The following is a 20,814-nucleotide window of genomic DNA, read 5'->3' as shown; positions in this document are numbered from 1 at the left end:
TTTTGATCATGTGCACTTATGATTAAATACTTGGTTCAAAACACCAACTTTGAATTTATATAGATTTTCTGATGTTGAAAAATGTAATGAGGATTTAAGTTAATGGGTATTGAGCCAAGGAACCAGGGCAAAAAGTGACATTTTTAAGAGTGGTGTTTAAAGAAGAAGTGGAAGCTGGAGAGTTGGTGGGATCTGATTGGCTGAAGTGGCTGTGAACATTGGAGTGAAAGTGGGAGGAGTGCAACAGGTTAAGTTCTGTGGAAGAGAAATGAAAAACATATTTAATATGGAGGAGATTGGAGATCTGCGATGTGGTGAAGTAATGGAAGGATTTCAATACAGTGATTCATATCTTTAAGAGATCAGGTGAATTATGATCAACTGTACGTCAGTGAAGTCGTTGCATGTGATTTTGTGGTACAAATCATTGTTTTATCTTGTGAAATAGTGTTCTTGTGAAACGCACGAAACTAAATGACAAAGGACATGTCTGCAAGGTGCCTTTTATTATTGAGAAATTCAAAACAGCATGATCTACTTAAGGGCCTTGATATATCAAAAGGTTATTGCTCCATTAAAAGACACTTCATAATGATTTCAAGGGTACTGTCAGTGATGGTAATTTCAGAGGTTTAAATCAATAATAAGCCAATTTACCAAACACAATTTAAATAGTTTTATTAAGTTGTGCATCCATGAAAACTAATTGAGATCTTGTTATTACAAAACAGATGGGTCAAATGGTTCAGGAAAGTTGTCAGTAATTAAGCATTACCGTTGTACTGGAAATAGTTTATGAAGATCATTTGCATGAAATATAGAATGTAAAAAATTAATGTGCATAAGATAATGTTAAACAGAGAAGCCACTGATCTGCATCTATCAAAATCACACAGTGTTTATGGCAAAGTGAACAAAGGCTACTTAATTTGCTGATCAGAAAGACAAACTTTGATATGGTATAAATAACAAAAACAGAAAGAAACCTTGTAGCTATAATAACAATGTTAGGAATTACTGATTGCAACCGTTATTTCCATTATCTGTTGTCTGATTTAAAAATTGAGGCAGCTTTGTAGCAGGGTTGAGCGATAATTGGAGATGAAGGCAGGTGAACTACTGTATATTCCGGGATATTAGCTGATTCGGAGTATAATCTGACACCCCCAATTTCAAGGTTAAAAAAGTGACTTTTTCATGTTACGTTTGTAACATGAAAAGCCGACCCCTTTTGTAGAGGTTTTTGATTTAACCAGAAACGATCACAAGATCTCACATGCCGGTACTCAGCTTTGCCAGATCCGGACCCTGGAAATTTTGTGAACCAGTACCTGCTAAGAAAACAAGCCTACACACTGTAGAGCGTTATAAGCGAACTCTTAATAAATAAACCATGGAGAGAATTTTTGGATTAGGTTTCCAATGGAAAAGAATCCTCTGACATGATTTCAGAGTTAGGGGGCAAAAGTTTAAGGGTAACATGAGGGGGAATTTCTTTACTCAGAGAGTGGTAGCTGTGTGGAATGAGCTTCCAGTAGAAGTGGTAGAGGCAGGTTCAGTATTGTCATTTGAAGTAAAATTGGATAGGTATATGGACAGGAAAGGAATGGAGGGTTATGGGCTGAGTGCGGGCCAGTGGGACTAGGTGAGTGTAATCATCGGCACGGACTAGAAGGGCCAAGATGGCCTGTTTCCTTGCTGTAATTGTTATATGGTTATATGGAAATGTAACCCCCCCGTAAAACCATTTAGCGCCCATCGTAATCTCGTTAAAACATAACACGGGGTGGCGGGATCAGTACGTGTACTCAGTATTGAGTTTGCGATCACCATGTAGAAAAGATTAAAACAAATGCGAAATGATGCTGACTTCAAGCTGAAGGCTGTTGATTTTGCTAAAGGAATGAATAATTCTGCAGCTGCTAAGTTTAGTGTAAACAAGAGAGAGTGAGAGAGTGGAGACAGGCAGAGGACACGCTGAGGGAAATGCCAACGACAAAATGTGCAAACTGCGGAAAAACATGCCAGTGGCCAGAACTGGAAGAAAAAGTGATTCACCAGCGGTCGTCTAGATACCTTGTTACCAGAGAAATGATTCGAATTCAAGCGTTGAAATGGGATGAAAAATACCGTGAGGTCAGCAAAAAATTTCAAAGCTACGCGAAGTTGGTGCTCTCAATTTATGAATAGACATGATATTGTGTTGAGACAAAAAAGGTTGCTCAGAAAATTCCTGCGGGGGGTGGGGGGTGTTGTTTACGTTCAAGAACGCTGTTGGATGGACGAAGCCGGTTGCTTGAAGTGGGTTAAAGAGGTGTGGCGTCGACGTCCTGAAGGTGTCAGAAAAGAAAAATCGCTACTTGTCTGGGACATGTTCAAAGCACACTTGTCAGGTGAGACAAAAGCAGCATTGAAAGCTGAAAGTACGGACATTGCAGTCATCCCCGGTGGATTGATGTCCGGGCTCCAGCCACTAGATGTGAGTTTAAATAAACCAAAGAATTCATGCGTCGACAGTGGAACTAATTTGACTCAAAAACAGCCAATAAATATGACCTGTCCTCCGTGTATTCATTTTCCCAAAGTTGGCACCCTCTGTATAAGCCGACCCCCTAATCTTAGGGCCAAATTCTCAGCTTATACACCGGAATTGAAGGTATATCCTCGGGATGGAAAGTTAATGGATGGAATAGTCTAGTACCGATGAGTGATATTATGGCTGTTCATGGTGATGGCAGTGAGAAGAAGTAAATTAGGAAAGCATGTTGAGCGGGTAAAATGATGTTGGAGTTACTACAAGAAAACATATTCAGGCTCATTAAAGAAAAATTAAAAGAAGAGAAGAGGCTGTGTTGAAAGATGTCTGACAAAACTAAAGATTGGTGTGCTGCAAGAAGATGAAGGTTGAGCGGAGCTAGGGCTTCTCCTAGGTGTGAAGGATGGTGAGACTGGGTGAAGTGACTTGATGGAGTTGTACAAGATGATGAAAGGCATTGATAGAATGGATAGCCAGATTTTTTTTTCCCAGGGTGCAAATGGCTATGGCAAGGGTCATAGTTTTAAGGTGATTGGGGTATGGGGGGGATGTCAGTGGTCAGTCTTTTTTGGAAGAGTGTTGGGTGCATGGAATGCACTTCAGGGGTGGTTCTAGAGGTAGATGTATTAGGACATCACATGGATGATTGAAAAATAGATGACTATGTAGGAGGGAAGAGTTAGAATGATCGTAGACTAGGTTAAAAAGTCAGCACAGCATTGTGGGCTGAAGACCCTATACTCTGCTCTTATGTTCGAAGGAAACATTACAAGCTATTAGCCTGGTGTAGAATCCCAGAGCCCATTGCATTGAAACAAGGCCATCTGCCACTGCTCTACAGACACGGAGAGGTTCATGCTGTATCAGCAGTAAACCACAGAGGCAAACCTACTGTCTGTCACTGAGTTCAAGTTCAGACTGTGGCAGAGCAGAGAGATGGAAGTTTGTGCAGAACTTGATAATGAAAATGAAAGACATGCGTAACAGTGGAAATGGGAGCATGTGGAAAATAAGCCGCCTGAAACACAAATAATTTCACGTTCTCTTCCTTATATTAAAAAATCTGCTGGTTTTAAACTGTTGGTCTAGATTTTCCTTCTCTAGGTATATCCATGAAACATCTATTCATTTCTTTTATGTAGGATTAATAATCTGATTCTTAAACTTGGGCAAGGACCTGGATCCGCTGCAATTTGCTATCTCTACAATTGGTCTACATCAGATGCAATCTCTAGTTCTCCACTTGGTCTTGGATCACCTGGACAATAAGGAATGCCAATGTCAGGCTGCTGTTTATTGATTACAGCTCTGCATTCAACAACATCTAGCCCTCAGTTCCAATCAACAATCTCCAAAACCTGAGCCTCTGTACCTCCTCTGCAACTGGATCCTTGGTTTTCTCACTGGAAAATTGGAAATAACATCTCCTCACTGACATCATAGCTCAAATGCCATCTATATTGTATTTGTTGCCAGAATTTCAGATGGTGCTGAGGAGGTGTACAGGAGTGAGATAAATCAGCTGGTTGAGTGGCTTCCAGCAAGGAATTGATTGTGGGCTTCCGGAAGAGGAAGTTAAGAGAACACACACCAGTCCTCATTGAGGGATCAGCAGTGGAAAGGGTGAGCACTTTCAAGTGCCTGAGTTTCAAAATCTTTGAGGATCTATCCTCAGCCTAACATGTTGATACAGTCACAAAGAAGGCAGGACAGCAGCTATATTTCATTAGAAGTTTAAGGAGAATTGATATGCCACAAACAACACTTGCAAATTCCTACATGAAGAAAATCCTATCTGGTTGCATCACTGTCTGGTATGGAAGGGCCTCTGCACAGCATAGGGAAAAACTGCAAGGAGTTGTAAAACTCTGCCAGCTCCATCATGGGCACTAGCTTCCCCAGCATGCAGCACATCTTCAAAAGGCGATGCCTCAAAAAAGTGGCATCCATCATTAAGGATCTCATCATCCAGGACGTGCCTTCTTCTCATTGCCACCATCAAGGAAGAGGTACAGGAGCCTGAAGACACGCACTCAATGTTTCAGGAATAGCTTCTCCGCCACCGTCAGATTTATGAATGGACAATAAACCCGTGAACACTACCTCAGTATATTTCTTTAGACTTTTTGCACTAGTTGTTGTGCATGTGCTGAGGAAATGGCACTGGTACTGTTGATAGGGCACAGGTTGATCGGGCTGACCTGGCGGCCCAGATGTAGGGTGCGCCGTTGACTGGCTGGTGGGAGGGTGTGGAGACCTCACAGTGGGCCAGGCCCGGACCAGAAAACCAGTTCGTCAGTCAGTGATCAGTACCCAATGGGGAAGGGGGTCCGTATCGGGGATAGTGACCAGGCTGGGGGAATGAAATGGAAGGAGTGGTTCGGCACTGGGTGATCAGTTTTGGAGGAAGAGGAGGTACTGTAGCTGGAGGAGTTACCCAGGTGAGAAGAGTACTTGGGGTTGGTATTGGGCAGTGCAACCGGTAATGGGAGGAGAGTTCAGCCTGAGATCTGGAGAAAGATCAGTACTGTAATGCGGGGGGAGGGAAGAGTATTGGGTGTGGGGATGATATTGGTCAGCAGGTTGGTCCTGAGAGGGAATGATCTCTGCTGAGCAAAGAATGGTGAAGAGCCTGGGGGTGTGGAGTTGGTAATGAATGGAGAATCCAGTAACTGCGGAAGGGTCGGTAAAGTTGGAGAGGGGACTTCTTTCGGCGGGAGACAGCTCAGCATGCACCTGCAAGATGGGTTTGTTGGTTTGGCCTGGGCCTGGGCACAGGTGCGGGTCAGTCGGGTCAGCCTGGCGGCCATGCCGGAGGACTTGGCACTGACTGGCCGGCAAGAAGGTGTGGAGTCCTTGCGATGGGGCCAGCCCGGACGCGGGGCTCGGCTGGGGGCAATACCAGTGCACAGCGGCTCCGCCTCGGACAGCATTGTTATTCCAGAAGTTGTTGATTTCTGAGTTCGATAAGACCAGTATCATTTCCAGAAGTTATGGAGGAACAAGCTGAGGGAATTATCACCGGCAGCACCATCAAAGCTCTGGGTAAATAGTTGCACTGCTTTGTGTGTGTCTCGGGAAAGGGGAAGGCTAAGGGAGTAAACCCACTACGGAAAATCTAGAGTGGAGTCCTGAGGCGGATGGATAGCTCACTATGTCACCTTCTGACAACTTTTGCAGCTGGGCTGGCACCAGCAGTATTGGTTCTTCCTTTCCGTTGGACTCTGTCAGCAACACCGAGAGGGGGTCTTGACATCAGGGCCTCCATATCCCCTCACACAGACTCACGGCACTATGGAGAGGACACTCCATCGATGTCACAAGATATTGGCACAAAACGGGAGGTGGCAGTTACCGGTTATAAGCTCATCCGATTTGGTTAGGAAATGAGTACCGGGGTGACTTCTGATGGTGAAAGAGATCATCATATTTCATTGGCAGCTACTATCCACTTCACGTTTGGCAGCCCCCAGTCAGTAGGTGTTGTCCCGCCACTGCTTGCCTGCCTCACTGCGTGTGTGGGGCTCAGAGTTCACCTCGACAAGCAGGCTGTGAGTCCACACCAGGTAGAAGTATTAAGACTAGGAAGATGCCAGCTCTTCACCTCACAAGCCAGAACCTCTGGACCACGTATCCCGGACTGACTCACAACCTCCATTAGATTGGTGATGCCCGGAAAACAGCAGTCATTGACAGGGAGCTCACTTGTCTGAACATCGACATTGCCTGCCTCCAGGAGACCCATTTGACAGGTAACAGTTCTGTCAGAGAGTCCAATTACACCACCTTTGGCAGGATCTCCCTCATGACGACCCAAGGCAGTATGGGGTTAGGTTTGCAGTGAAGAACTCCTGTGTTCGCTACCATGGAACTACCGACAGGTGGAACAGAAAGAATCCTTGCTGTCTGCTTACCGTTGCTTTTTGGCCCCGAATATCTCCTGAACACCTATGCCCCAACACTTTGTTCTTCACCAAAGGCCAAAGCCCAGTTCTGTGAAGCTCTGGACAAGGCAGTATCCAGAATCCCAAGCACTGAAGGATTGTACCTGCTGGGAGACTTCAATGCTAGATTTGAAGCTGACCACGAAGCATGGGCTTCTTGCCTTAGCCATCATGACATCAGCAAGATGAACGAGAACGAGCAGAGACCGCTAGAGCTGTGCTGCCATTATGGACTGTGCATCACCAACATGTATTTTCAGTGTAAGGAATGGCACAAGGTCTCCTGGAGACATTCACAGTCCCACCATTGGCATCAGTTTGACCTTAACATCACCAGGTGCAGGGACCTGAACAGTGTACTTGGCACTGGCAGTTACTCACACTGTGCAGACTGTGACACAGACCATTCCCATGTGAGTAGAGTGGGGCTAATGCCACAGAGACTCAGTCATTCCAAGACTAAGGGCTGATCTTGCATTAAAGCCTGCTGTACAGCGAACACCATCAGAACACAGCAGTTTGCAAATGCCTTTGAAGCTCCAGTGAAGAACAGTTTTGGTGACAGTATCTCTATTGACTCCAAGCGGTCGAAACTCTGTGATGCCATCTACAGCTCAGCTCTAACAGCATTCGGAAAAAAGGAGCACAAGAACGCAGACTGGTGCGAAGCGCACCGGGAAGAAATGGAGCAAGTGATTGAGGTCGAAAGAAAAGCCCTGCTGGCTACAAGAAAACCCCTGCACCAGCATACACAACACCCTCAGAGCTGCTAGAAACAAGGCACAGTAAACTGCTCAACATTGTGCAAACAACTACTGGCTGAACTTGTGCAGCAAAATCCAATCAGCTGCCGACCGCGGGAATACAAGAGAAGTGTTTGACAGCATCAAGTCAGCAACAGGCCCTTTAGCCACCGAGACAGCCCGTTTGAAGTCGAAAAATAGGGTTGTCATCGCAGACGAGGATAAGAAGCCTGAATGTTGGGTAGTGTTGTATGCAACCCGGCACGTGGTGACTGATGCTGCCGTGGAGGCACTGCCTGACTTGCCAGTTGTGGAAGAGCTTGATGAGTAGCTATCTATGGAGGAGCTCAGCAAATTCGACTGTCTCGCCAGTGGGAAAGCCCCAGGCAAAGATTCCTCCCCAAAGTCTTGAAGAGTGGGAAGCCGACCTTGCCATGAACTTCTGTGTCTTTGCTGGGAGAAAGGCCCAAGACATGCGAGATGCCACCACTGCCACACTGTACAAAATCAAGGGTGACCATAGTGATTGTAACAACAACCATGGCATCTCTCTCTTTAGTATTTTGGGGGAAGTGTTCTCCTGCGTCGTCTTGGCATGACTTCAGAGCCTTACATCCAGAGTCTCAGTCCAGGTTCAGAGCAGGCAGATCTACAGTGGACATGATCTTCTCACTGTACACAGCCTTCATTGATCTGACCAAGGCGTTCAACCTCATCAGCAAAAATGGGTAGTCATTCAAGCTCCTGGTAAAGATTGCCTCCGACCCCCCCCCCCCCCCCCAAAAGACTGCACACTGCACAGCATCATATCATCCTTCCATAAGGACAAGCACAGCACTGTCTGCTTCAGTGGAGCAACTTCTGATGCCTATCCATTGAGCAACAGAGTGAAACAAGATTGTCTCCTGGCACTGACCCTCTCTGGATCTTCTTCTCCATGCACCTTCACTGTGCTTTTGCAGACTGCACTGAAGGCATCTACTTTTGCACAAGAGCTGATGGCAAGCGGTTCAACATTGTTCACTTGCACTCCAAGACCAAAGTTAGGACAGCCCTCATCCACACGATGCTGTTTGCAGATGATGCAGCATTGGCATCACACACTGAAGGTGGACTCCAACAACTGATTAACCACTTTGCCCGTGCCTGCAAGGAATTCAGATTAACCATCAGTCTGAAGAGGACAAATGTCATGGCCCAGGGTGCAGAATCCCCTCCAAACATCACCGTTGATGGTTGCTCTCTTGACAGAGTCAACTCCTTCACCTAACTTGGGTCGACCATCACCAGCTCCCTGTCCCTCGAAGCAGAGGTGAACAGGATGGCCAAAGCTGCAGCCGTCATGGCCAGACTGAACAACAGACGACCAAGCTGAGTATGTACCAGGTGTGTGTGTTCAGCACATTCCTCTACGCCAGTGAGGCTTGACACCGTACGTCAGCCGAAAGAAGAGGCTAATCTCATTCCACCTGCGCTGCCTCAGGCACATTTTGCACTTCTCCTGACAGGACAGACAGAATCACCAACACAAAGGTTCTGCAGCAGATTGACACCTCCAGCATCCATGCACTACTCAGCTCCAGGAGCCTCAGATGGTTGGGCCATGCCAAGCAGATGGACCATGGATTCATTTCCGAGGACGTGCTGCATGGCGAACTGAGTGAGAGTTACCACCCACGAGGAAGTCCATGCATCTGCTACAGGGATATCTGCATGCGCCACGTGGAGCTGGCAGGCATCAGCCTCAACACATGGGAGTTCAACACAGTTGAAAACCAAACAGCATGGTGGGCTGCAGTCAAAAGCGGTGTACAGTCGGCCCTCCATATCTGCGGGGGATTGGTTCCGAGAACCCCCGCGGATACCAAAAAACGCGGATGCTCAAGTCCCTTATTCAACCTGTCTCAGTGTGGTGGACATTAGGACCCGGCGGTTCAGCTCTGAATCCGCAATGTTTCTGTTCACGAAAATAATCACGATCACGATTGAAAATAAGGTGGAAGTAATAAAGCGATTGGAAAGAGGTGAAACGCCATCAGCCATTGGAAAAGTGTTAGGCTACAGTCGGTCAACGATCGGAACAATTTTAATGGAGCATGTGAAAGGCCCTGCTCTGATGAAAGCTACAATTATTACTAAGCAATGCAGTGGTTTAGTTATTGAAATACGTATGTTTCTTAAGTGTTTTATATGCATTGAAAGGTAAAATATGTACTATATACTAAGAAAAACATTTAACTAACTGACGCTAAATAATACTGGATGCACCTGTTCCGACTTCAAATCCAACTTGAAGACGGACTCAGGAATGGAACTCGTTCATAACCGGGGACTACCTGTACTTTTGAGTCATTTCCAGATTACTTATAATACCTAATACAATGTAAATGCTATGTAAATAGTTATACTGTATTGTTTAGGGAATAATGACAAAAAGAATAGTCTGTACATGCTCCAACAACGAGTGCTGGAGAGAGAACTTACGGGTTTTCCCAATCTGCGGTTGGTTGAATCCGCAGATAAGGAGGGTCGACTGTACAGCATACTGAGATAGCAAGGACCAAGATGCTCAACAAGAAAGCTAGATGAAAAGCCAGAGTTGCATCACCCTGAGCACCTTCCTCCTTCACCTGCAGACTGTCACTCTAGAGTGGGGACTTTAGAAAGTGCAAATAGCCCCAAGAACCATTAGAAAAAATGTCACACCATCGTCTCTCAAGATGTATGATGCCACCGTCAATGATTTAATTTAATTTTCTTTTTTGTATATGCTTATAGTAATTTATAGTTTCTATTATTATGTAATGTTGCCACAAAGCAGCAAGTTTCACAACATATGCCAGTGATATTAAACCTGATTCTGATCAATTAGGTAATGATGCTTCCCATAACTTTCTAATACTCTTCCTATGTAAGTCAGCAAAAGACTATCTAACCATCTGTGATCTTAACGTCAAATAAAAATGTAAGATGCTGAAAGTGCAGGTGCCAGGTGTTCGTGTTTCGCCTAGTGACCATTTAAGAGTTCCATGCTAAATGATTCTTGATCTTAAAAATAAAAGTTTCACTCTCATTTGCGACAGAGTGGAGGTATTTAGCCAAATATAAGATGTTCCAGTGTGTTATGGGACTCTTCAATATTAAGGGAACCAGATCTTGAAAAGCAAATGAAACTTACTGTTTTTTGAATTGTTTTACAGCTCGAGAAGCAGAGTTGAGAAAGTTACGGAAGACAAATATCGAATATGAAGAGCAGAATGCAGTCTTGCAGAAACACATTGACAATATGAGAAGTGCTAAAGAGAAACTGGAGGAGGAACTGGCTGAAGAACAAAGCCAAAATGCAAATCTACACAAGCATCTTGACAATTTACGGCAAATGTTAACAGCTAGTTTCACTGACGTCTCACTGCCAGGTCAGAAGAAAATGTTGTTGTAACCAAAGAATCTATCCACCACACATTTGCAGCCTATCAGAAAATGTTTTAAAGCTGAAGATTCTGTGACCTATTTGGACGAGTTAGTTGGTTTAGTTCAGTGGTTGATTTAGTACAGTGTATGGACTGAAATATTGATGCCAGTTTCACAAGAGAAAACCACCTTACTTTTGCTTAAGACACAAAATCATTGCATGGAATGTCATTCATGTGGCTAGTGGTAGAGTAAATCAAAATTTGAACAGGAAAAGATTTTATGATTTTTGTGGATTGATCCTGTAGGTAATTTAGTACTGTACTTTGAAAGAAATATATCAATTTCTTTAATGTTAAGATACAGATTTAAACAGTCATCACAATTCATTCGTTATGTGATGTGGGTGATCATGGTCTTGGCAAATTTTTCTACAGAGGTGGTTTGCCATTGCCGCCTTCTGGTCAGTGCCTTTACAAGATGGGTGACCCCAGCCATTATCAATACCCTTCAGAGATTGTATGCTTGGCATCTGTGGTTGCATAACCAGGACTTGTGATATGCACCAGCTGCTCATAGGGCCATCCAGCACCTGCTCCCATGTCTTCACAGAACCCTTGTCGGGTGTGAAGCAGATGCTACAACTTGCCCAATGGTGGCCTGCAGGCAAGCGGAGGGAAGGAGCACCTAACATCTCCTTTGGAACAGACATATCTCCGCCTCAGCTCAGCTCACCTCACAATTATTCAGTGTTATAGCAGCTTTTTACTATAATTTTTAATGCAAAATTTTTCTGCATAAGCTTTTGATGTGAAGTTTTTCTTTTGGATATAGCTGTGAATTTTCAATTTATTTCCATTATGTTGAATTAATAATTTGATTCTAATGAACAAGAAGTGAATAGTTAATAGTAAACTAGGCTAATCTATTAATTATTAAACACAACACATTGAGATTTTGCAGAAGTATTTTGTATAGTACAGAGCTACACTTTAACTATAAAAGGATGAAAATTCACATGTAGTCAATGAAAAGGGTAAGAGAATGCTTCAGATAATTATCAAAATTTAATATGTGAGGGTCTTGATGTTGTAGAACAAGAAGTAAAGAAATAGTTTGCTTATGCCTCTGTATATTTTCCATATTAGAAAGCTCTATTCTGAAAGTAAAGGAATATTTTGCAAATATGCTGCTGCTCTTGCAGAAACAGCAAAAGCATGTATTTCGATAGCATCTTTAATGAAGAGCCTCAAAAGGCACTTTAATGGAACGTAATAATGGGGATCCAGCTAGGTTGTGAGCTGTGGTGTGGTGAATGACCATGGCTTGGTGCAATTAAGAATGAACTGAATTTAAGATGATGAAAGAAGTCTGGCCAGGAGTGGATGGCAATATTCTATTCCCAGGGCATAGGTGGGTGTCTGACAGAAGGTCATATGCGGTAGGACGTGTAAATGTGCCCTAGTAGAGGATATGAGAGTACCAATCCATTTATAAAATTCTACTCAATTCCAAATTATATAGATTATGAACAAATTGCGTTTAGCTTGAGACAACAAAGAAATAGTCTTTTCTCAGGGAAACTGAGCTCAGGTGGTATTTAAAAACAACGGGGCAGATCTTTTACAGTCGAGGATTTGTTAGTTATCTAGTTCCTGAGCCATGCTGTTTTTTACTACTTTGCTGAGGACACTCTTCTGCTGGGACCACGGTGTTGGATAGCAGAATCAGAATCAGGTTTATTATCATCGGCATGTGTTATGAAATTTGTTAACTTAGCAGCTGCAGTTCAATACAATACATAATAACACAGAAAAAAATAAGTAAATCAATTAAGTGTGTATTAGATTAAAAATAATGCAAAACAGATATTATAAAAAAGTGAGGTCGTTTTCATAGGATCAGTGTCCATTGAGGAATCGGATGGCAGAGGGGAAGAAGCTGTTTCTGAATCGCTGAGTGTGTGCCTTCGGGCTTCTGTACCTCCTACCTGATGGTAACAATGAGAAGAGAGCATAGAGCTTCTTCCATGCTAGTCATAGAGTCATAGAAAAGTACACACAGAAACAGGCCCTTTGGCCCATCTAGTCCATGCTGAACCATTTAAATTGCCTACTCCCATTCCTGTTGCTATAGCTAGTATCCAGCCACAGTGACAGGAATTTCGTTGGTAGTGCTGAGGTCTAAGATCACTGGATTTAGACATGCAATTTAAGTAAGAGTGCATATGACTCTCGCTTGCAATTATTCCAGGTCTATTAAAATTTACATCCAAATAGTTAAGTTTTTTTTTCAGGGGTTTTAGTTAAATTAATGGACAAACAAGCAATTAAACTATTTGAACTAACTTAACTAAATCAAGTAAAAATTCCTTATTTCTCTAGGCAGCTGATTTCTGCCATTGGTTTCAATGGACTCACCGTGTTTATCTATCTGGCATGGCTTCAGTGAGTAAATTTCCAAGTGTGGCATCTGGGATATCAGCAGATGCATCCACTCCTTCATTGGACTCTGAAGATCTCAGGAGAACATTTTTGCTGGTTGCCTTTAATCTTCTTAATGTTCCTAATGAAGGAAATTTTGGCTTAACAGGGAGTAAATATTAGACAAGCAGTGAATACCTTAAAGTGAGATATCAATGTACTTGAAACCAGAGTAAAATTGATTTTCATGGTAATTAAACCTGTGTCAATGACAATTTTCCTGTATTTAATACAGGAAGAAATATAGTAGAAGCAGGAGGAAACACTTGGCTCTTCATGCCTGGTCAGCCATTCCATTTAAACATGACTAATGTTTCATTTGCTTATTAACTCTTCCTGTATTTCTTGAGTACTCTTAAAGATTGTGAACAACTTTCTCCCCTGGGAACTCCAATAGTCAAAACCACCTTTCCCAAAAAAGTGGCATATAATCCTGCACATGTTTTGGTACATTAACTAATCTCAGTCTGTGCCAGAAATGAACTGGCATGGATGAAGGATTGTTAATGGACAAAAAATTCTGTGTGCTCTGCCTTGTCCTGGTCTTTCTGAAACCCCAATACAGCCGTATTCCAGTGGCTTGCCCTTTCTCAAAAACCTCTTATTAGATTTTTGAAACATGAATAACCTTGTTAATTCCTGTTGACTTTACCCAGTTCTATTATTGTTACACAAGTACTTGTCACCACTCCCTTAATAATGCAATCCAGTATTTTTCCTCACTACGGATGTTAGGCTAACTTACTTATAGTAACACACACACAATGCTATTGGAACTCAGCAGATCAGGCAGCTTCTATTGAAATGAATAAACAATGTGTTGGGCCGAGACCCTTCTTCAGGACTGAGAAGGAAGGGGGAAGGCGCCAGAATAGAAAGTTGGGGGGAGGGGAAGGAGGCTAGCTGGAAAGTTACATATGAGCCAAATAGGTGGAAAAGGTATAAGGCTAGAGAGAAAGGAATCTAATTGGAGAGGAGAATGAACCATAGGAGGAAGGGAAGGAGGAGGTGGGAAGCGTTAAGAGGCCAGAGTGGGGAATAGAGAAGGTGGAGGGGAATATTTTTACTAGAATGAGAAATCGGTATTCATGCCATTAGGTTGGAGGCTTCCTAGATGGAATATAAGGTGTTGCTTCTCCACCCTGAGGGTAGCCTCATCACAAGAAACTGATTATTCATTTCCATTGGTGCTGCCTGACCTGCTGAGTCCCTCCAACATTTTGTGTGTCTTGCTTTGGAATTTCAGCATCTTAAGAATTTTGTGTGTTTTTGATCTATACTACCTTTTATTCCTTTCTTGAATAGTGGGGTTACATTTGAATTGAATTGACTTTATTTCTTACGTCCTTCACAGACATGAGGAATAAATATCTTTGTTACGTCTCCGTCTAAATGTGCAATCATATAAAAATTTATATTAAATAGGACAGTCAATGTAACATAGAAATACACTCAAATCAGCATAAGTTAATCATTCTGATGGCCTGGTGGAAGAAACTGTCCCAGAGCCTGTTGGTCCTGGTTTTTATGCTGTGGTACCGTTTCCCAGATGGTAGCAGCTGGAATAGATTATGGTTGGGGTATCTCAGGTCCCCAGTGATCCTACAGGCCCTTTTTTTCACACTTGTCTTTGTAAATGTCCTGAATCATGGGAAGTTCACAACTACAGATGCACTGGGCTGTCCACACCACTCTCTGCAGAGACCTGCGATTAAGGGAGGTACATTCCCCATACCAGGCAGTGATGCAGCCAGTCAGGATGCTCTCAATTCTGCCCCTGTAGAAAATCCTTAGGATTTGGGGGCCCATACCAAACTTGCTCAACCAGCTGAGGTGAAAGAGGCACTGTTGTGCCTTTTTCACCACACAGCTGGTGTGTACAGACCACGTGAGGTCCTCAGTGATGTGGATGCTGAGGAACTTAAAGCTGTTTACCCTCTCAACCCCAGATCTATTGATGTCAATAGGGGTCAGTCCGTCTCCATTCCTCTTGTAATCCACAACCAGCTCCTTTGTTCTTGCGAAATGGAGGGAGAGGTTATTTTCTTGACACCACTGTGTCAGAGAGATGACTTCTTCTCTGTAGGCCACCTTGTTATTGTTTGAGTTTAGGCCAATCAATGTAGTGTCGTCAGCGTATTTAATTAGCAGATTAGAACTGTGGGTGGCAACACATTCATGGGTACACAGGGAGTAAAGGAGGGGACTTGGTACATAGCCCTGAGGGGCTCCTGTGTTGAGAGCCAGCAGTGTGGAGGTGAGGAAGCCCATTCTTACCACCTGCCGGCGATCTGACAGGAAGTCCAGGATCCAGCTACACGAGGCAGGGTCAAAGCCAAGATCTTTGACCTTCCATTCCAGAATCTTAAGCAATTTTGGATGATGACAGTCACTATATCCACTATCTCCAATAGCACCTCTTTCACTGTTGAGCTGTTGGTAATCAGCTCTATTTTATGGTTTCATTAATTTCTGCAAAACATTTAAATTGATTCCAAGAGCTAAACTCCTTGCCAATATCCTGTAGACTTGGTAATATTGAAGCTGGTGTTGCTGCAGTTTAATAAATTGCATTTGGAAAATGGAGAATTTTACTTAGCAGATTTAGGGAATTATTGCAGAGAGCAGTAAGATCTGTGCACACATTCATTGAGAGAAGCTCTAAGCAATTTGGACCTATTTCATAATATAATACTGTTGACTTGGAAAGCAGCCTGATGCTTTATGAGACAAGGTCATCATTAAATTCAAGATGACTTGTGCTTGAAAACCTGTCTTTAGTAACTATATCCATTACCCGAAATTAAAAAAAACTATTGGAATAAATAATTGAAATTAAGTAAATGAACAGAATTAGGTCATTTGACTCTTCCAGCTTGTTCCAGGTATCTTGTTTAACCTTTCATTTAGTTTAATTATTCCTCAGGTTTTTTCAGTTTATCGTTTTCATCATTAGATTCAAGAAAGCAACATAATTGATGGATACAATTACTAATAGGGAGACAGATATAGAATAACTTAGAAACAAAACATAATTACTTCAGTTTTTTTTATTTGCAGACTTAAAATAAGGTGGTGAAATTTTAATAACTCCAGTGGAATGTGTGAGAATGAAGGAAGTTAATAATAATTTTCTTTTGATCAGTGCAAAATTTGTCTGGGCAGAAGTTGCCACTGGCTATCTTTAGGTTTAACAATAGGTTTTTTTAAGAAATGAGTAGAGGTTATACCTTAATTATCTGATGAATCAGTAATTCAGCCCAGTTCTGAGACAATTTTAATTAAATTAGTGTCTCAACAATTTACAAGCAAAAGTGTAGGCAAGAGTTTTTTTAATGAGTGGGTTTCCTTTTTCAATTTTTCTGATTTGCCAATGTTAAAAATAACTTGAACAAATTGCCCAGCGCTACAAATTGAAAATAAATTTCACATCTGTAAGTGTGATTGGTTTTCACATTCACTCCAACAATGTACGTAGACAAGAGAAAGAAGCCCAAATAGATAATATGGAAATAAGAAATTTCTAAACAATGTCAGTATCCTCTATATGTTTTGAAAAGTAAATTGGTGGTGAAGAAGGGGAATGTGGATCACTAAAGTCATAACTTGTTCCCAGGTCTGAAATGGCAAACACAGGGGTGGGGGCATAGTTTTAAGGTGCTTACAAGTCGATAGAAGGAGGATGTCGGAGGTAAGTTTTTCACACAGAGTGGTGGGTGCATGGAATGTACTGCCAGTGATGGTGGTAGAGGCAGAGACAATAGGGTCTTTCAAGAGACTTTTAGATAGGTACATGGAGCTTAGAAAAATTAGAGGGCTATGTGGTAGGGTAATTCTAGGCAGTTTCCAGAGTGGGTTACATGGTCTACGCAACATTGTGGGCCAAAGGGCCTGTAACGTGCTGCAAATTACTACGTTTCTATATTTTTAACAGCTAATAAATCTCTATTCCCAATGATGAAAAGGGCAGAATACCACCTTTATAAGAAAACTTAAATGCAAAGACAAGCCTGTTGTGTTTAATTTTTTTTAAAAAGAAGGTACCAATATGAATAATGAGATTTAAGATAATACTGGAAATCCTCAACATTTTAAGCCCTGTTTGTGGGAACCAACATTTCAGGTTGAAGAGCCTTTGTCAGGGACTCGGATATGCAAGTCTCCAGAATCAAGGATGGTTTGAATTGAGTATTTTAAAGAAAAAGTTGCCAATGTATTAACTGAGTTTTAAAGTTGATATATGTCCCAGTTATTTTTGTAAGGGTATAGAAAGTGAGTAATTAGGGCATCTCAATTTAACATGGATTTACGACTGGTAGAATTGAAGATTAGTGAGTGACTCAACACTTGGACAAGTTTGAATTAATCAAAGAATATGAATTTATAAAGGGCAGATCATATCTAACAAATTCAGAAACCTTTGAAGAGATAGTTTGTGTAATGGAAATGAGAGTATCTCCGGATATTTTTTTTTTATTCAGTTCTGGAATTTGGGTAATGTTAGGATGCCCAACTTTTATTATTCATGTGCATTATTGTACTTATGCAGTCCTTTAGATACAGATATTTCCTCAGATTTGCTGAATAGGGATTTCCAGTGTTGATATCCTAAAGTATTTAAGAGCTATTTTCATATCGGGGTGCTTACAATGTTGAGCTGCTACCTTTGTTCCTGGAAGGGACAGGTGGCAGGTTTCAAAAGAGCTTTCAAAGTACACAGAGCATGTACTTGCAGAGCATTGTGTAATTAGTTGTGTAGTTGATTGTGCAGTGTTCGAAGGTGCCAATTAAGCTAACTTTTTTTTCTGAATGCATCTTGAGTGTTGTGGAGCTGCACTGATTACCCAGGCAAGGGGTACTTTAGCATACTTTTGTGCCTGTAGATAATGAAATGTTCTTGGAATTCCAGAGGGTGAACATTTGCCATGCGGTTGATCAACTTGTATTTTGGTCATTGTTGACTCTCAGGATATTGCTAGTGATAAGCAGACTTGGCCGTGATATTCAGTAGCATTATCAAGGGCACTTGGCTACAATTTGGGCAATTGTCAGGTTCTTAATTGATGGACATGTTCTTAAGTGAAGGTCTTGCCTGGAAACAGTGACTCTCCATTTCTAACTATAGATGATTGCTGACTCGCTGAATTCCTCCAGAATTTTTTTTTTGTTAAAACTTTATGCACTTTAAATCAGGGTTGATCCCCTGGATTGACAGTAATGGTAGAGGAGGGATTTCCTGGACCATGAGGTTACAGCTGGAGATTGTGTACATTTCTGTTGCTGCTGAAGGTCTAAGGAGGAAGTGTTTGGGAAGCTGAAAAGTCTGAAAGTAGTTAAGTTACCTGGACCAGATAGACTACACCCAGGGTTTGGAATGAGGTAACTGGAGAGTTTATGGGGCATTAGTATTGATCTTTTAAGAATCACTAGATTATGGAATGGTTTTGGAAGACTGAAGTTGTAGATGTCATTCCACACTTTAAAATGGGAGGAAGGCAGAAGGAAGAAAATTATAGGTCACTCAGCCAAACTTAAGTGGTTGGGAAGGTGTTCAAGTCCATTATTAAGGATGATGTTTTGGGGTACTGGGGGGGCACATGATAAAATAGGCCAAATTCAGCATGGTTTCTCAAAGGGGAAGTCTTGCCTGACAAATCGATTGAAATTCTTTGAGGAAATAGCAGGCTCGATAGAGAAACAAGAGTCAGTGGATATTGCTTACTTGGATTTTCAGAAGGCCTTTGACAAGATGCTGCACATAAGGCTGCTGAACAAGATAAGAGTCCATTGTGTTACAAGAAAGATACTAGCGTGGATAGCAGATTGGTTGACTGGCAGGAGGCAAGGAGTGGGAATTAAGGGGGCCTTTTCTGGTTGGCCGCTGGCGACTGGGACAGAATTCAGTGTTGGGACGACTTATTTTCATGTTATATGTCAATGATTTGGATGATGGAATTGATAGCTTTGTGGCCAAGTTTGTAGACTATACAAAGATTGATGGAGGGGTAGGTAGTGTTGAGGAAGCAGAGTCTGGACAGAGTTGAGGACAGATTAGGAGAAAAGGCAAAAAATTGGCAAATGGGATACAGTGTAGGGAAGTGTATGGTCATACGCTTTGATAGAAGGAATAAATGTGTAGACTATTTTCCAAATGGAGCAACATTTTTTGAAAAAGTCAGAGGTGTAAAGGGGCATGGGGGTCCTCGTGCAGGATTCCTAAAGGTTAACTTGCAGGTTGAGTCAGTGGTAAGGAAGGCAAATACAATGTTAGCATTCATTTTGAGAGGAATAGAATATAAGAGCAAGGATGTTATACTGAGGTTTTATAAGGCATTGTATTGATCAGACCGCACTTGGAGTATTGTGATCAGTTCTGGGGCCCTTATTTAAGGAAGGATGTGCTGGCATTGGAAATAATCCAGAGGAGATTCACCAGAATTATTCTGGAATGAAAGGGTTAATGTATAAGAGGCGGTTGGTTCTGGGCCTGTATTTGCTGGAATTCAGAAGAATTGGTGGAGGGGGAATCTCATTGAAAACTATCAAATATAGAAAGGCTTAGACAGATTGGATGGGGAGAGGATGTTCCCTATTGTGAGTGAGTCTAGGAACAGAGATGAGGAAGAATTTATTTAGCCAGAAGTCAGTGAATCTGTGGAATTCATTGCCACAGATGGTTGTGCATGCCAAGTCATTGGCTATATTTAAAGTGGAGCATAATAGGTTCTTGAATATTCGGGGTGTCAAAGGTTATGATGGTAGGAGAATGACATTGAGAGGAATAGTAAACCAGCCATGATGGAATAGCAAAGCAGACTCAATGGGCTGAGTGGCCTTATCACCTCATGATGTATACTTGTGATATACTGTACACTAGATGAGTGGTAGAATCTGGGGTATATGGTGGGAATATGTTGGGATGACGAATAAAATATTTTTAGTGTAGAATTGGGGCAAATGTATATTTGATTGTCAGCATGGATTTGATGGGCTGAAGAGCCTGTTTGTGTGCTGTATGTTTTGATGTCTGTTCCTATCTGCATCTTCAGGCAGTTCAATTGTGAACAAGGATTAATCTCTGTCTCTTAGCCACACCATCATCACTAATGTTAATCTTTCTTGGTACCTACCCTCGCACAAACATTCTCTTCAATTTCATTCCTCCCCTTTGTTAGATTATTAAATTTTCTTACTTCTGATGAAACTGAAATATTAGTTTTTCTCTTCACAGATACCCAGTGTTCCTAGCATTTTCTGTTTTATTTCTCTTCCAAAATTTTGAGTAGTGAATGTCTAATTGCCACAAATGACCAAGTAATTAGATCAGATGTTTAACCAGAAGTGGGTATCCTGTGAGATGTGTACCTATCTCAAAATTTATACTTTCACATACTACATCCATGCCCTGTTTTGTCTATTTTGGGCATATTGATCATATTCTGTTAATGACTAATTTGAATTTGGTTTCCCTTGATTTGATAAATTGCAGTTAGTAAACAATCTATCAAAGAGAGTTCACAGTGCAAATAAGTTTCAGCAAATGTATTGTATATTAAACATCTATCAAGTGTTATGATATTCGAAGTGCTTTACTTTTTAGAAAATATGATCAACAACTTAATTTTCAAACTAATTGTTATATTCTGGAATGTTCCTTGTGGGAAATAATACATTTAGAGGAAGACTAGGAAATGTTG

The 20,814-nt window shown here is 41.9% G+C and overlaps 1 protein-coding gene across 4 annotated transcripts in view; it reads left to right on the top strand.

Annotated features, from left to right (window-relative positions):
• The window catches only part of LOC140729174 (SWI/SNF-related matrix-associated actin-dependent regulator of chromatin subfamily E member 1-related-like), a 53,253-nt gene that overhangs the window by 26,310 nt on the left and 6,129 nt on the right, over positions 1 to 20,814 (top strand). For all 4 annotated transcript variants that reach the window (XM_073048645.1, XM_073048643.1, XM_073048644.1 and 1 more), the window contains one exon: positions 10,424 to 10,639. In XM_073048645.1, coding sequence (XP_072904746.1) covers positions 10,424 to 10,639 — 216 coding nt within the window. The remainder of the gene's footprint in view (positions 1 to 10,423; positions 10,640 to 20,814) is intronic.

This window comes from Hemitrygon akajei, chromosome 6, assembly GCF_048418815.1.
Source record: "Hemitrygon akajei chromosome 6, sHemAka1.3, whole genome shotgun sequence".
Classification (NCBI taxonomy): domain Eukaryota; kingdom Metazoa; phylum Chordata; class Chondrichthyes; order Myliobatiformes; family Dasyatidae; genus Hemitrygon; species Hemitrygon akajei.
The sequence above is the reverse complement of the archived record's forward strand: the minus strand, read 5'-3'. Positions and strand labels throughout refer to the sequence as shown.